We start from the raw sequence: 15,637 nt of genomic DNA, 5'->3' as shown, positions 1-15,637 counted from the left end.
TCCTTGTAAAAATACCAATCTTGTCCAAACTGAAAGAGAGAGAGAGAGAGAGAGATTTATTTACTTCTAGGCCTAGATAGGTAGGCACAGAGAAATTAAGTCCCTTAGTAAGCATTTACATAAGTTGAGTTATGGTACAAAATCAGCGTGTGGAGCAACTTCTAGAAAATTCAGTGAAGATGAAGCATGCCCAAAGTGGAAATCTCAGTAGGAACAGAATCTAGAATCCTAGAATCTTCTAGGACACCATCATCCATGCCCACCAGAGATCTTTACCTTACATCAGCATGGAAAGTAACCTTTACAGTTGTTTAAAAGATCTGATCTCTGAACTCATTTATATCATCCTGAGCCTTCATAGAACGCCCCACAAACCAAGCTAAATTTGGCCTATGGGCACAAAATCAAGCCAACGATAGTCTGCCTCCACAGCACACATATCCACGACCTTGAACAAGAAGAAATCTCAGTTCTCATCCAGAGATTCCTGAAAAACAACCACTGCTTTATAGACTGTGTGTGGAGTGATCATGAGAGGAGAAGCTGAGAAGTCCCCATCAGACTGGTGAGTAATCACAGGAGGAGAGGAATTCTAGTCATCAAACATTCCAGAAACTGTGGGTCCAGCCCTGACAAGCTGAGCACAGGCATCCAATGGCAACCACTATGGACAATCCACTTTAGGTGCCAGCCCACAATCCTGGAACTCCCCGTACCTGAAGTATCCCTGAAATGTAGGCCATTCCTGATATACCAAAAAGCCAAACAACCTGCCACATTCTGTTATTACCCCCAGAGACTTGTCAACTGTCAACTCTTAAGTGGTATGGAAGGACGGGTGTCATTCATAAAGTCTGGGACTAGAATCACTTTTCTTGGATCCACATTTATAAAGTAGGGTGAATCGGAAAAAAAGTAACCTCTCTTCTGAGGTGGGAACAAAATACCAGTGTTTATCAAAGTAGGAAATAAAATTATCTCTTTCAGGCAGAAATGAAAATGGACAAAGCCATACTCTATTAAATAGTCATGCTTCTGCTTAGCTGGATCTAATCCAGAAGACAACTATATATTTTACTGATAGCCTTGGTAGAGGTGACTGCATTTTCTTTTTCTTCATTTAAGCTTCTTTTCAGGAAAAAAAAAATCTCACGGACATCAAATTATTTATATTGCTCCAAATTCTTTTCCAATCTTTGTGAACACATATTGTAGCATATACATTTAGTGTTCTGTTCTCTCTTAGTTTTGACATGTGTACATTTCCATGCCCTGGCACTTCCTAGAGTCTCTCTGTGCTTTAAATGGTTACACAGTTATTACCACAGTGTGATTCATCATTCTCCAATTATTAGGCACTTGAATGGTTTCCAGTTTTTTCTTTCAATACAAGAGCTAAAAACATTATATGTTCTTGTGTTGCTTCTTTTGGTAATAATAACTCCTTGCTGCATAATGCTATATTAGGTTCTAATCAAGAGGCTGCTATAAACTGGTGATCTCCAGGCTGAACTTTGCCCCATACAGATTTTAACTAGCCCCCAGAGGTAGGTAGTTTTTTGGTTTCTTGTTTTTTGGTTTTTTTTAGGTGGGTTTTTTGTCTCTTTATTGTTTGAATGTTGCTTAATGTCTTAAGTCAGGGCCTATAGTTCGGTTTTGTCACAATTCCCAATAATCATACTCCTATCCACTTAAATTACCTTCCTAGCCCATACAAACATTTGAGTTTTAAGTCTCTATTTCAATTTTCAGAACTACTTGCAAGATATCTTTATTTTTGTATATTTGTTCTAATAATCTCACTGTAATTTATCTTTTCTGGTTTAATAGGTAAGTATTAATAATCTTTTAGAATTTTTAAACTTTTTTTTTTTTTTTTTTTTTTTACATGCATACAGGATTCCTACCCCTTGCTAGCAATGAAAGGAAAAGAACACGAGGCAAGCCCTAACTAGGAACTTGTCATAGCTGAACTTAGTGGGAAGGAGGATAATCAAGGCTCTTTGAGCACTCCGGGCTCCAGCACAGTGCAGCATACTCCACAGACAGATGGTGCCATGCCAATATCATGGATCTGGGTTTACCCAAGCCAGTAGGTGCAGGTTAGGGCTAATGAATGATGCCTTTGTTCATAAAAATGCAGAAGGTCACTGCCCACTATCCTCCTTAAAGGGATGTTGTAGAACCCCATTTCCCTGGAAAATCTCTGCAACTGCCCCTTTCCCTTTAAAAATTGTACCTGTATTTATACGCTCATGCATCCTTCCCTAAAGAGGACAATCTTTACATATAAGAAGAATAAATGCGGGGCGCCTGGGTGGCTCAGTGGGTTAAGCCGCTGCCTTCGGCTCAGGTCATGATCTCAGGGTCCTGGGATCGAGTCCCGCATCGGGCTCTCTGCTCAGCAGGGAGCCTGCTTCCCTCTCTCTCTCTCTGCCTGCCTCTCTGTCTACTTGTGATCTCTGTCTGTCAAATCAATAAATAAAAAAAAAAAAAAAAAATCTTAAAAAAAAAGAAGAATAAATGCTTAGTCATTTCCTAGGCTACTAAGTCCCACTGTTAGCAGACAAATCTTATTTTAGTTTCAAAAAAGTCTATTTTCAGCAGCTTGCTTGATTACACTTATGAAATCAGTCTCCTTAGAGAAACAGATGGTAGGGTAAAAAGAAATTGGACCAGGATACCAAGACCTAGGTTCCAATTCCAGTTTTGCCACTGTGATGGAGATTGATAGTTGTTTACAAAAACCTACCATCCCTGCCCTCCAGAGTCACAGAGCTATAGGTGGGCTACATTCTCCAGAATCACTCCCCTGACCCTTGGAACTAGGCATAGCCATGTGACTAAGCCCTGCAGAGAGAATAATTTATATTATTTATTTACTTAAAATTATTCTGACAATAAGAATCTCCTAATAAAGCCATGTTTCAAACTGATAAAATTCATACCATACAATTCACCCTTGTAATATCCAATTCATTGGCTTTTAGTATAATCACAGGTTGTGTACTCTTACTCCTACCTAATTCCAGAATGTTACCACTCCAAAAGGAAACACCATACTGTACTAGTTAACAGCAACTCCTCATTCTCCCCTCTCCTCTGTATCCAGAAACCACTCATCTACTTTGTCTTTTTGGATTTGCCTATTCTGGACATTTCATGTTAAGTAGAATGAGATAATATACACCCTTTGTCACTGGTTTCCTTTACTCAGAATAATGTTTTTGAGGTTCATTCATGTTGTATTGTGTATTCATATTCCATTCCTTTCTATTGCTGAATAATATTTCATTGTATAGGTATGCCACATTTTGTTTATCCATTCATGAGTTGGTAAACATTTGGATTGCTTTAGCTTGTTGGCTATGAAAAATGCTATGAACATTTGTGCACAAGTTTTTGTGTGAACATGTTTTCAATATTCTCAAATATATGGCGATTCACAGACCTGTACCCCTGGGGAAAAAATGTATTATATGTTTATAAAAAATAAAATTAAAAAAAAATATTCTCAAATATACCTAAAAGTAGAATTTCAGGGTTTTTTTTTTTTTAAGATTTTATTTATTTATTTGACAGAGAGAGAGAGATCCTAAGTAGGTAGAGAGGCAGGCAGAGAGAGAGGGGGAAGCAGGCTCCCCGCGAGCAGAAAGCCCGATGCAGGGCTCGATCCCAGGACCCTGAAACCATGACCCGAGCCGAAGGGCAAGGCTTAACCCACTGAGCCATCCAGGTGCCCCTCTATGTTTAATTTTTTGAGAAAGGTGTAGGTAGTATCTCTTTGTGGGTTTTGATCTGTATTTCCCTAGTGACTAATGATGTTAAGGATATTTTCATGGTACTTATTGGTGATTTTCTTTGGAGAAATGATTACTCAAATCTTTGCCTGTTTTTTAATTGGGGTATCTTTCTCATTATTGAATTGTAAGAGTTTTTAAATATATTATGGACGTTAGATCCTTCTTACATATATGACTCAAAAGTTTTCTCCCATTCTGTGGTTATCCTTTCACTTTTGTTGACATATTGGCCTCTGACACATAGTTTCTAATTTTGATGAAGTTCAATTTGTCTATTTTTTCATTGGTTGCTTGCATTTTAAGTGTCATATCTAAGGAACTGTTGCCAAATCAAAATTCACAAAGATTTACATCTACATTTTCTTCTAAGAGTTTTATGATTTTAGCACTAACAGTTAGATCTTTGGTTCATTTTAAGTTAATTCTTATATATAGTACAAGGTAGGGGTCCAAATTCATTTTTTTTTACATGTGGATATCCACTGTTCCAATACCATTTGTTCAAAGCACTATTTTTTTCCATTTTATTGTCTTGGCACCCTTGTAGAAAATCAGTTGACCACAGACTTATGTGTTTATTTCTGGACTCCCAATTCTGTTCAGTCAATCTATACGTCTGGCCTTAGGTCAATACCACACTATCTTGATTACTGTAGGTTTGTAGTTGAGTTTTGAAGGTAGGATGTGTAACACTTCCAAATTCGTTTTTTTCCAGGTATTCTGACTATTCTGGGTGCCTTGCATTTCCATATGAATTTTAGAATCATTTTTCTCATTTCTCTGAAAATGGTAGTAGGAATTTTGATAGGGATTATGTTGAATCTGTGGATCACTTTGGGGAGTCCTGCCATCTTAATAATATTAAGTATTCCAATCCATGTCTTTCCATTTCTTTAATTTCCCTCAATAATGTTTTATAATTTTCACAGTACAAGTCCTGCATCTCTATATATAATATATAAATATATATAAATTATACATAAATTATATATATTTACAGATATTTATAGATATATTTATATATAATATATAAATATATTCTAAAATATTTTATTCTTTTTGATACTATTATAAATGTTATTTAATTTCATTTTAAAGTAGTTCATGCTTAGAATACAGCTGACATTTGTATATTGATCTTACAGCCTATAAAGTTGCTGAATTAACTTATTAGCTTTCACAGGCTTTTTACTTTTTTTTTAAAGATTTTATTTATTTATTTGCCAGATAGCACAAGTAGGCAGAGAGAAGGGCAGAGAGAGAGAGGAGGAAGCAGGCTCCCTGCCGAGCAGAGAGCCCGATGCGAGGCTCTATCCCTGGACCCCAGGATCATGACCTGAACCGAAGGCAGAGGCCTCAACCCACTGAGCCACCCAGGCACCCTCTCACAAATTCTTAGGTGGACTTTTGAAGCTTTCCTATATATAAAATCATGTCATCTGCAAAGAGAAAGTGTTACTTCTTTCTTCCCAATTTCATGCCTTTTATGATTTCCTGGCCTAAATGTTTTGACTAGAATCTCCAATGCAATGTTGAATAGAAGTGGCAAGAGCAGGCACCCTTGTTTTTTTTCCTGATCTTGGGAGAAAACTTTCTGTTTTTCACTATTCACAGTATGATATTGGCTATAGGTTCTTCACAGGTGCTCTTACCAGGTTGAGGAAGTCCCTTCTTGTCTTAGCGTGTCGATTTTTTTTTTTTTTAATCACGAAAGGGTACTGTATTTTTTCTAATGCTTTTTCTTCATCTATTGAAATGATCATGTAATTATTTCTCCTTTAGTCTATTAATATGGTGTATTACACTGCTTGACTTTGATATGTTGAACCAATCTTACATTCTGGGTAAATCCCACTTGATTATAATTTATGTACCTTTTTATATGCTGCTGGGTTTGAATTATTAGTATTTTGTTGAAGATTTCTTTTTGTCTATATTCATAGAAGATATTAGTCTCTGGTTTCCTTTTTTAATATGTCTTTGTCTGCTTTTAGTATCAGAATGAAAATGGCTTCACAGAATGAGTTATGAAGTATTTTCCCCTCTTCAGTATTTGGGGAAGAATTTGTGAAAGATGGTGTTAATTCTTCTTTAAATATTTTTTAGAATTCACTAGTGAAGCCATCTTTGCAGAGGACAAATCTTTGATTACTAAACTCAATCTCTTTAGTTGTGATAGATCTACTTAGATTTTCTATTTCTTCTTGAGTCAGTTTTCATTGTTTGTGTCTATGAATTTGCCATTTCATCTAGGTTAAATGACTTATTGTCATACAATTGTTCACATATTTTCTAATCACCCTTTTTATTTATTTAAGGTCAACAGTAGTGTTCCTTCTTTCATCTTGATTTAGTAATTGGAATCTTCTCTTTTTTTTTCCCTTGGCCAGTCTAGCTACAGTTTTTTCAATTTTGTTGCTCGTTTCAAAGAACTTTTTGGTTTTGTTGATTTTTCTCTATTGTTCCAATGAGGCCTCTTTTAATGTGCCAAATATCTGATGTCTGCTTTACTTAAGTGCTGCAAATTGATAAAATTCAACCTCAGTAGTTATAGAATTTCCCTTACCTCAACTGTGAAAGGATAAAATACTATAGTTTAAAAGGCAGAAACTTGCTCCATTCATTGCCTGAGAACTTGGAAAGAATACTTAACCTTTCTGAGCCCGTTTAATCAAACATAAAATTAAAACAGAAACACAGATGTCTGGAGATGTTGTCAGAATTACGTGAGAAGATATACAATGCATCTCGTGGCCCAGGGCCAACCATTTGGTAGACACCCAAAGAATGCTGACTGTCTGCTTGACTGCTAAATTACATGTTGCATATAAATATAATACATTAGTGTGTAATGTACTCTATTAATCATTCCCCTCCTTTACTCACCTCATCTATCTTAAGAGCTCAGCATAGACTGGATCTTCTATCAAATCTCGGTGCTGCTTACCAAACAAATAACCATTCCAAGGTAGCGAGTATCATCAACACCTGGGCCTACAACGTAGTCTGTTTGTTGTTGTCACTGTTGTTGTTGTTGTGATCAAGTTACATGCAACACAGGAAGATAAAATGGACCCCTAAAGAATATGTATCTCTTAAGGATATCCCCAAGTATCTAGCCTTCACTACATGCTTAATACGTATGTGAGGAATAAATGGAGGCACTAGAGGGAGCTATAAGCTAAGGGGTTAATAAAAATAGCCCAGCTTCCTCTTTAAGTGGCTAGTTAAGAGGCCATACTGGCCGATTAAATTGATCAAATTTAAATGTGTTAGTATAGACAGTCCTCAAACTAATCAGTGAGTCTGTGCAACCCAGCTTAAGAGAGTGTGCCTTGGTAAGTAGGCTATTTGGAATACAATATAACAGGATAACGCAGGAGAATGAAAGGTGAGGCAAGATTATTTTGGAATTATTAGAAGAATTAAGGAAGTAAAAACCGAGAGGGATACTTTTGCTGTTATAAGATAAGGAAAAGACAGGAAAAGATCTAAATGTGAGGAAACTTACTGCACCTCCTTCTCAGCCAAGATATTTCTGAAAGTTGCAAAAACTTGCCTTACAGAACATCTTTAAAAGTGGTACACAAACAGGTACTCTGTTCTTCAGAATAGTATGACAGACAATAAGAAAAAGAAGAGAGGCTGGAGGCAGGAACAGAAAAAATGGACCAAGGAAAAGTTTTATTTCTAATGCACATGTCAGAGATGATTGTTTAAAATCAAAGTAGTAAGGAGAAGAACATTTTACTTTAACATTTCCTGTCTGTATTTCCGTCAAGAAAATCCAACACTAAAAACAAACAAAAATCCTAATTCTGATTTTTTTTCATCTCAGATCCCATCTAGTACAACTGAAGTTCTAGGGTAGAACTAACACAATCCAATTCCAAGCCAATGCCTGATAAGACACCAGTGCTAAACTATCAGATGAAAGCCATCACCAACAAAACCAGCAACAAATAATTCCACTTGTACCATCAGCTCCTAACTACATACCACTAATGCTAATGAGTTCAGAAAGAACAATTATTTTTGTGAGTGCTTTGTTTTGAGGAAATAGAATAAAGTAACAGTAATAAAATGAGCAGCTGGGAGGAGGGCAGCCAGCATGAAAAACAACAGCTGAAAAGGTTCCCACGTGTGCGCATATACATACACACAGGAATGAGGATCATCCTAGTTCATTTATCAAAACTGAGGCATTTTGATAGAATATTGGCTATGAAAAGCTAATAAGATGAACTTCAACACTTTAAAAGGGACAGATATCAACTTTATCTTTTAATTTGCATTCTGTGAGGTAAGTTCATAAATTATACATCACACTGGCAAAGCTTCCCTAACTGATAAGCTTATGGTTAAAACATTAAAATCTTCTTTATTAGTTTATCACCTTCTAAAAAAGAGTATTCTTTTGGCTTCCAGTTTTCTGCTTCAGCTTCCATCCAGATTTTTGTTTTTATATAGGAGAAAACTGATGTGAGTAGGCATGAGTTTAGATTAAAATTGGCATATTTTTAGGTGCTAAGATGCAAAAATTAAAATGTGATCATGTTTAACAAAAACTTTGAGTCTATTTCAGATCAACTCATATGACTGGGATTAGGCTCCTGCCTTCTCTCTCTGAACTTGAAACAATCATGGCAAAAACATCAGATAAATAAGTCGTGGCTTTAATAGTCTTACGCATGTAGACTATTAAATAGTTAAATAGTTCACAGGTTCATGAGATAAAAGTGGCAAATAAAGAGAGTAAACGGAAACATTAAGAAGAAAATATTACCTAAAATTCAGCTCAATAGTTTCTTAGTTTTAAACATAAATTTAAATTTACCATATAACTCAGCAATTTCACGTACATATTTCAACTCAAAGGAAATGAAGATATGTACACAAAGATCTATATGCTAATATTCATGGTGGTATGATTCATAATGGTCAAAAACTTGTAATAATCCAAATGTGCACCAAGAGATGAATGGATATGTGAAATATGGTACATCCATTACAACCGGATACTATTCAGCAAAAAAGAGGAATGAAGTACGTGTATTTGCTACAACATGGAAACACTTCAAAAACATTATGCTAGGTGAAAGAAGCCAGATGCAAAACATCACACATTGTAGTTACATGAAATATTGAGAAAAGTAAAATTTACACAGACAGAAAGCAGATTAGTGTTTACCTGCAGCAGAAGGTGAGAAAGGAGAGTAACTGCAAATGGGTACAAGGGACCTTCTGGGGATGTGAGAAATGTTCTAAAATTGGGTTATGGTCACAGTTGCATTACTCAGTAAATATTCTAAGAATCACTTAATTGCATACTTAAAATGAGTGAATCTTACAGCGTGTCAATTTTATCTCAATAGAGCTGTTTTGTTTTTTGGGGTTTTTTTTAAAGATTTTATTTATTTATTTGACAGAGAGAGATCACAAGTAGACAGAGAGTCAGGCAGAGAGAGAGAGAGAGAGGGAAGCAGGCTCCCTGCTGAGTAGAAAGTCCGATGCGGGACTCAATCCCAGGACCCTGAGATCATGACCTGAGCCAAAGGCAGCGGCTTAACCCACTGAGCCACCCAGGCACCCCACAATAGAGCTGTTTTAAAAAATAATCCAGGGGCACCTGGGTGGCTCAGTCATTAAGCCTGCCTTCAGCTCAGGTCGTGACTCCAGGGTCCTGGGATCCAGCCCCATGTCAGGCTCCCAGCTCAGCAGGGAGCCTGCTCCTCCATCTCCCCCTGTCTCCCCTTGCTTGTGCCCTCCCATCTCTCTCTCTCAGATGAATAAATAAAATTTTTTTAAAAAATCCAATAAGGTGATAAGGTAACATGCAGAGATTTTAAGTGTACACCTCAGTGAATTTTATCATGTGTATACACCCATGTACCAGCACCCAGATCAAGACATAAGGCTTTTTTAGCACTCTAGAGAGTCTCCTAATACCCATGTCTAACCATAATTCACTATCCCCTCCACAAGAGTGGTGATCATTAATTTGCTCTCCATCATCCTGATTCATTTTGTCTATAACTAAAACTTCAATGTTTCTTTTGCTCAACACAATGTTTGTGAGATTCATCCAAGTTTATGCTGATATCAGCAGTTCATTCTTTTGTACTGCTATGGAATATTCCATGACGTAAGTACACTGTAGTTTATAAATTCCTCTGTTAAAGAACATCTAGGCTGTTTTCAGTTTGGGGCTATTATGAATAAAGCTGGTATGAACATTATTTTAGATGTCTGTTGGCAGACATATGTACTCATTTTTCTTGGGTACATAGCTTGGAGTAGAAATGCTGATTTGAAGAGGAAGCAAATGTTTAGCTTGGATAGAAAGTGCCATAAAATTTTCCAAAGTGGTTAAACAAATTTCTATTCCAACTAACAATGTCTACAAGTTCCAGCTGTCGCACATCATCACCAACAGTTGGCATTGTCAATCTATTTAATTTTAGCCATTGTGCTAAAAAGACATTATGTACCTTGTAGTGTATACCCTAGTATGATTTTAATTTGCATTTCCTTGATTGAGAATGAAACTGAACACAATTTCACATATTTACTGAACACTGGGTATCTTCTTTGATGAAGTGCCTGTTCAAGGTTTTTGTCCATTTTTTAAAAGGTTATATCCTTTTCTTATTACTTCATAGAAGTTCTTTATTTTGAATACAAATCTTTTATCAGATACATGTTTTGCAGATACTACTGCCAATCTGTGGCTTGTCTCTGCTCTCTCTTAATGCTGTCTTAATTTACAAAAGTCTACAATTTATCATTATTTTCTTTCACAGTTAGTTCTTCTTATGTCCTGTTTAAGAACTCTTTGCCAAGGTTATAAAATTGTTACCTTTCATAGTTGATTCCTTGATCACTGATCAAATTAATTTTTGTATGTAATTTTTGTATGTGGAGTCAAAGTTCACTTGTTTTCCTATAAAGATACCCACTTGATACCGTACCGTCTAATGGAAAAACTAACCTTTCTCACGGGGATTACGGTGGCAAATGGCCGTCAACCAAATAACTATATCATCTGTAAGTCTGTTTCTGGACTCTACTGTGTTCCACTGTTCAATTTTATCCTTGGGGAAAGCTATTGTCTTAATCACTGACACTGTATGGTGATCGTGAGCTAGGGAACATGTTAATGCACAATTTGATGTAGAACATTGTGAACTGTTTGTTCTCTGGAAGAGAGGCAAATGCCAAAAATTAACTATTTCAAGTACTACATGTCATCAGTTATCTATTTTGAAGAAGATATGCTCCTCAATCAGTGAAATAAAATGCTTTTTCATCACGTAAGGCTTACAGAGTCTATGGGATCCCTTGCGTTAACTGCAGGAACCTGCTGAACTCCAGGATGAAAATGCCTTACCTGAGTAAGGTATATGGTATCCTTGAACGCCTGTAATGGATCTGGGCTTTCCGGGAGTATGAAGTGAAATTCAACCTGATGCAGCATTTCACTGTTACCATCTGCATGATGTTGTCGGTGAAGTGAAAATTTGCTGTTGTAAGACCAGTCCTCTTTAGATGAAACCTTTGAGGAAAGAAGAGGAGGTACAAATTGGGAAGTTAGGAGTGAAACTACTTTTCCACACACTTCTGACAAACTCAAAAAGTACTCTGCACAGAGAAAAGAGCTCAAGGTTTGTTCTGCGACTCTAATTTCACAGATGGTAGATGTTTTGTACGTATTATTGGTGAAAGAGTAGCCCTGTACAAAGTTGAATCACAAAACCAGAATTTGGCACCTATACCTTCCCTTACTCAAACCTAGAAAGTTTCACTTTGGCATTTTTCTTTTCTTTTTTTTTAAGATTTTATTTATTTATTTGACAGAGATCACAAGTAGGCAGAGAAGCAGGCAGAGAGAGAGGGGGAAGCAGGCTTCCTGCAGAACAGAGAGCCTGATGAGGGGCTCAATGCCAGGACCCTGGGATCATGATCTGAGCCAAAGGCAGAGGCCTTTACCCACTGAGCCACTCAGGCACCCCTCACTTTGGCATTTCTATCAAAATTCTTATCTTATCAAAATATTATTCCTGTGTTTAGAACATTCATCGTGCTCATTTTTAAATGTCATTTTATCTATTCAAGTAAATAAATTGTCAAAAAAGAATAATGGACTAAAAACAGTAATCTGTTAAAACTGTCAATTCTTTGACAGGAATAAAATATGACTACTAAGACAGTAAATGCTTAGCACTTGCTTATTTGTTTCTCAATTACTACTAAATATATTTGATATATATAGATGTTTAATTTTGATATAGTTGAAGACAAAAACCAAACAATGATACTCTTTCCCCCTAACAGTAAATCTTTTTTTAGAGCCAGGCACAATTTATACGATCTGTCATCTCTTTGAGAAGCTATCATCAGGTCAAGGTAAAAACAAACAAACAAACAAAAATACCACACACATATTAGTAGTGTAAGTTTAGAGAAAAATAGACAATCATTCTGGCTTCTAGGTCTATGATTTAATGCCATTTTAGCATTTGAAAAAGATGTAAGACAACTGCTATCTACACCTGAAAACATCAGTTTAATGCAGGTTATACAAAGGCTTTGAAAAACAATCTACCGCACACTCAGAAATCCTTAAAAATTAAAAATATTAATCCCTGTTCATAAAATATGACTTATAATTCCCTAGAATCATGCAAGGCACAGACCAATCACCTTAAAAGGAAAAAACTACTCTTTATGAATTTATTTATAGTAAAATGTAAGTAGTGCACATTACTCATGTTTGATGTGAAAGTTTTTCCAAATTATATGTATTTTCCAAAACTGGTATCACCAGACAGTTTAGAGAACACTAATTACTTCAATTACTTACTTAAAAGAGGTATTAGTATTTACAGTCATCTTGTACACATTTGAGATGTACACACCTTTACCACCTGCCTTCCTTTCCTTTTTAAAGCCTGAAACACATCTTCAGGCTTCTCAGCCTTGACTGGTAATGATATGAATGTATCCCATAACTGGTAAACTTGATCTTCTGTTATGTGGAAAGCTTTCTAACTTCTGATAGTCATGGTTTGAGAGTCTTATAAATTTCAGCTGTAAAAATATTATCAGTAGGAATTAGAAAGTGCCAGACAAGGCTCTAATTGTTTTAAGAATATTACCTCACTCAATCCTCATGACAAGTCTACAAGTCAGTATTACTATCACTCTGTTTTTTTAAAGATTTTATTTATTTATTTGACACACAGAGAGAGATCACAAGTAGGCAGAGAGGCAGGCAGAGAGAGAGGGAGAAGCAGGCTCCCTGCTGAGCAGAGAGCCCGATGCAGGGCTCGATCCCAGGATCATGAGATCATGACCTGGGATCATGACCTGAGCCGAAGGCAGAGACTTAACCCACTGAGTCACCTAGTCACCCCCGGCAGTTCTAGAATTAAAATCCAAATCTGTTTACTCCATAGCCCAAGCTTTTAATCACTATGCAATACTGATAATGGACTATTGAAAATATGATTATTTTGGGCGCCTGGGTGGTTCAGTTGGTTATGCCACTGCCTTCGGCTCAGGTCATGATCCCGGAGTCCTGGGATAGAGACCCGCATCGGGCTCCCAGCTCCACAGGGAGTCTGCTTCTCCCTCTGACCTTCTCCTCTCTCATGCTATCTCTCTCTCAAATAAATAAATAAAATTTTTTGAAAAAGAAAATACGATTATTTGACAAAGAAGTAATGCATCCTAAACTAGAAAGGGACATTTTAATATTTTTGTTAAATATATGGGGGGAAAAAACCTCTAACTAAAAACCTAAGTTTTATGTAAAGTTATTCTTTTGGTTTCTTTCATTTTCCCAATTACCTAATCCAAATCCTCAACTAAGCAATGTAGTTCAAAAAAGAGCAATGGTTAAATCAAGGCTTCATAATGAATAGTACAGACAGAACTTAGCTTCACCTTTCCCGATGTTAAAACACAGTGTTTTGTATCCTTAAACATCATCAGGCATTTCACAAAAACACGGCAACTGCATTATTTTCAGAAGGTAAACAGAAAGGCTAATAGATTTAAGAAAAAGGTTTAGCAATTTATAACACTCATCCCTCCCAAAAATGTGAAATGAAAATGATTCAGCTTCTGTGTTAGACAGTAAGCTTGAATCCAGATATCCTACTTGTTATCTGGGGATAATGATGGAACTCTCACGCTCTAGTACCTTGATTTCCTTCCAGACCTCAATCAAAGGGTTGGGGGAGGGAGTAGATCATTGCTAAATGAAACAATGGGTCTCTGGTAAAGAGCACCTGCTCAGTAAATATTTTTGCTTCTTTCATTCCTTCCTTCCCATTCTAACACCTATTCCTACCTGAGTCAGGATACTCAACTCCATCCTCCTTCATTTTGAAACAAAAATATTCCTAAAAAATCCACCTTATAATATAGGAGTGCTAAAAAAAAAAAAAAAAAGAAAGAAAACAAGGGGTAGATCTAAGGTTATGACATTACTTATTAAAGTTAAAAATATAGGGCTGCCTGGGTGGCTCAGTGGTTAAGCATCTGCCTTTGGCTCAGGTCATGACCTCAGGGTGCTAGGATCAAGTCCCACATCACCTTCCCTGCTCAGCAGGGAGTCTGCTTCTCTCTCTCCCTCTGTCCCTGCGCATACTCTCTCTCTAATGCTCTCTCAAGTAAATAAATAAAATCTTTAAAAAAATAAAGTTAAAAACACAATATAACTGCATTGTGTGGAAGCAAAAATAGTTGGGTTCAGGTGGTAAAATTGAGGAAGATTTTGAAACTGTCTTAAAATTTTTTTGTGATTACTTTACACAAGTAACAGGGGAGGGGAAACAAAAACTACAAGTACATGATTATTTTTATGACTTTCTTAAAAGTTCATATTTATTTTAAGAGAGCGCACCTGCATATATGAGTTGGGGAGGGGCGGAGGGAGACAAAGAATTTCAAGCAGACTCTGTGATGAGTGCAGAGTTCAAAGCAGGCCTCCAGCCCATAACCTGAGATCATGATTTGAGCCAAAATCAAGAGTTGGACACTTAACAGACTGAGCCACCCAGGGGTCCCCAGGTACATGATTATTTCAGCAGATGCAGAAAAAGAGCATTTGACAGAATCCAACACCCTTTTATGATATAAGCACTCAACCAACTAGGGATAAAAGGGAACTTCCTCAACCTGATAAAAGCCATATATGAAAAACCTACAGTCGGGGCACCTGGGTGGCTCAGTGGGTTAAGCTTCTGCCTTCGGCTCAGGTCATGGTCTCAGCATCCTGGGATCCAGCCTCGCATCGGGCTTTCTGCTCAGCGGGGAACCTGCTTCCTCCCTCTCTCTCTGCCTGCCTCTCTGCCTACTTGTGATCTCTGTCGAATGAATAAGTAAAAATCTTAAAAAAAAAAAGAAAAGAAAAGAAAAGAAAAGAAAAACCTACCGTTAACATCTTATAAACAGTAAAAGACTAAAAGCTTTCTCCCTAAGAAAAGGGATCTGTTCTCACCATTTCTATTCTACATTGTACTAGAGGTTTTAGCCAGGGCAATTAGCCTACAAAAGTTAATAAAAGGCATGCACATTGAAAAGGAAAAAGCAGAACTAATTCTATCTGCAGATGACATGCTCTTAAATATAGAAAAACACAGAGGATTCACAAAAACTATTAAAGCTAATAAATAAGTTCTGCAACGTTGCAGAATATATGTTCAATCTACAAAAATCAACTGTCTCTTTATATACTACTAATGAACAATGTGAAAATAAATTAAGAAAATAATTCTACTTACAAAAAGAATAAAATACTTGGGAACAAATTTAACCGAAGAAGT

The 15,637-nt window shown here is 36.6% G+C and overlaps 1 protein-coding gene across 2 annotated transcripts in view; it reads right to left on the bottom strand.

Moving 5' to 3' along the window:
- MANBA (mannosidase beta) overlaps positions 1 to 15,637 on the bottom strand; it is a 121,067-nt gene that overhangs the window by 11,148 nt on the left and 94,282 nt on the right. For both annotated transcript variants that reach the window (XM_032860840.1, XM_032860849.1), the window contains one exon: positions 11,194 to 11,358. In XM_032860840.1, coding sequence (XP_032716731.1) covers positions 11,194 to 11,358 — 165 coding nt within the window. The remainder of the gene's footprint in view (positions 1 to 11,193; positions 11,359 to 15,637) is intronic.

Source organism: Lontra canadensis, unplaced genomic scaffold (assembly GCF_010015895.1).
Source record: "Lontra canadensis isolate GAN:19392208 unplaced genomic scaffold, GSC_riverotter_1.0 scaffold1, whole genome shotgun sequence".
Lineage (NCBI taxonomy): Eukaryota > Metazoa > Chordata > Mammalia > Carnivora > Mustelidae > Lontra > Lontra canadensis.
Note: the sequence above shows the minus strand (reverse complement) of the source record. Positions and strands in the feature narration are given on the sequence as shown.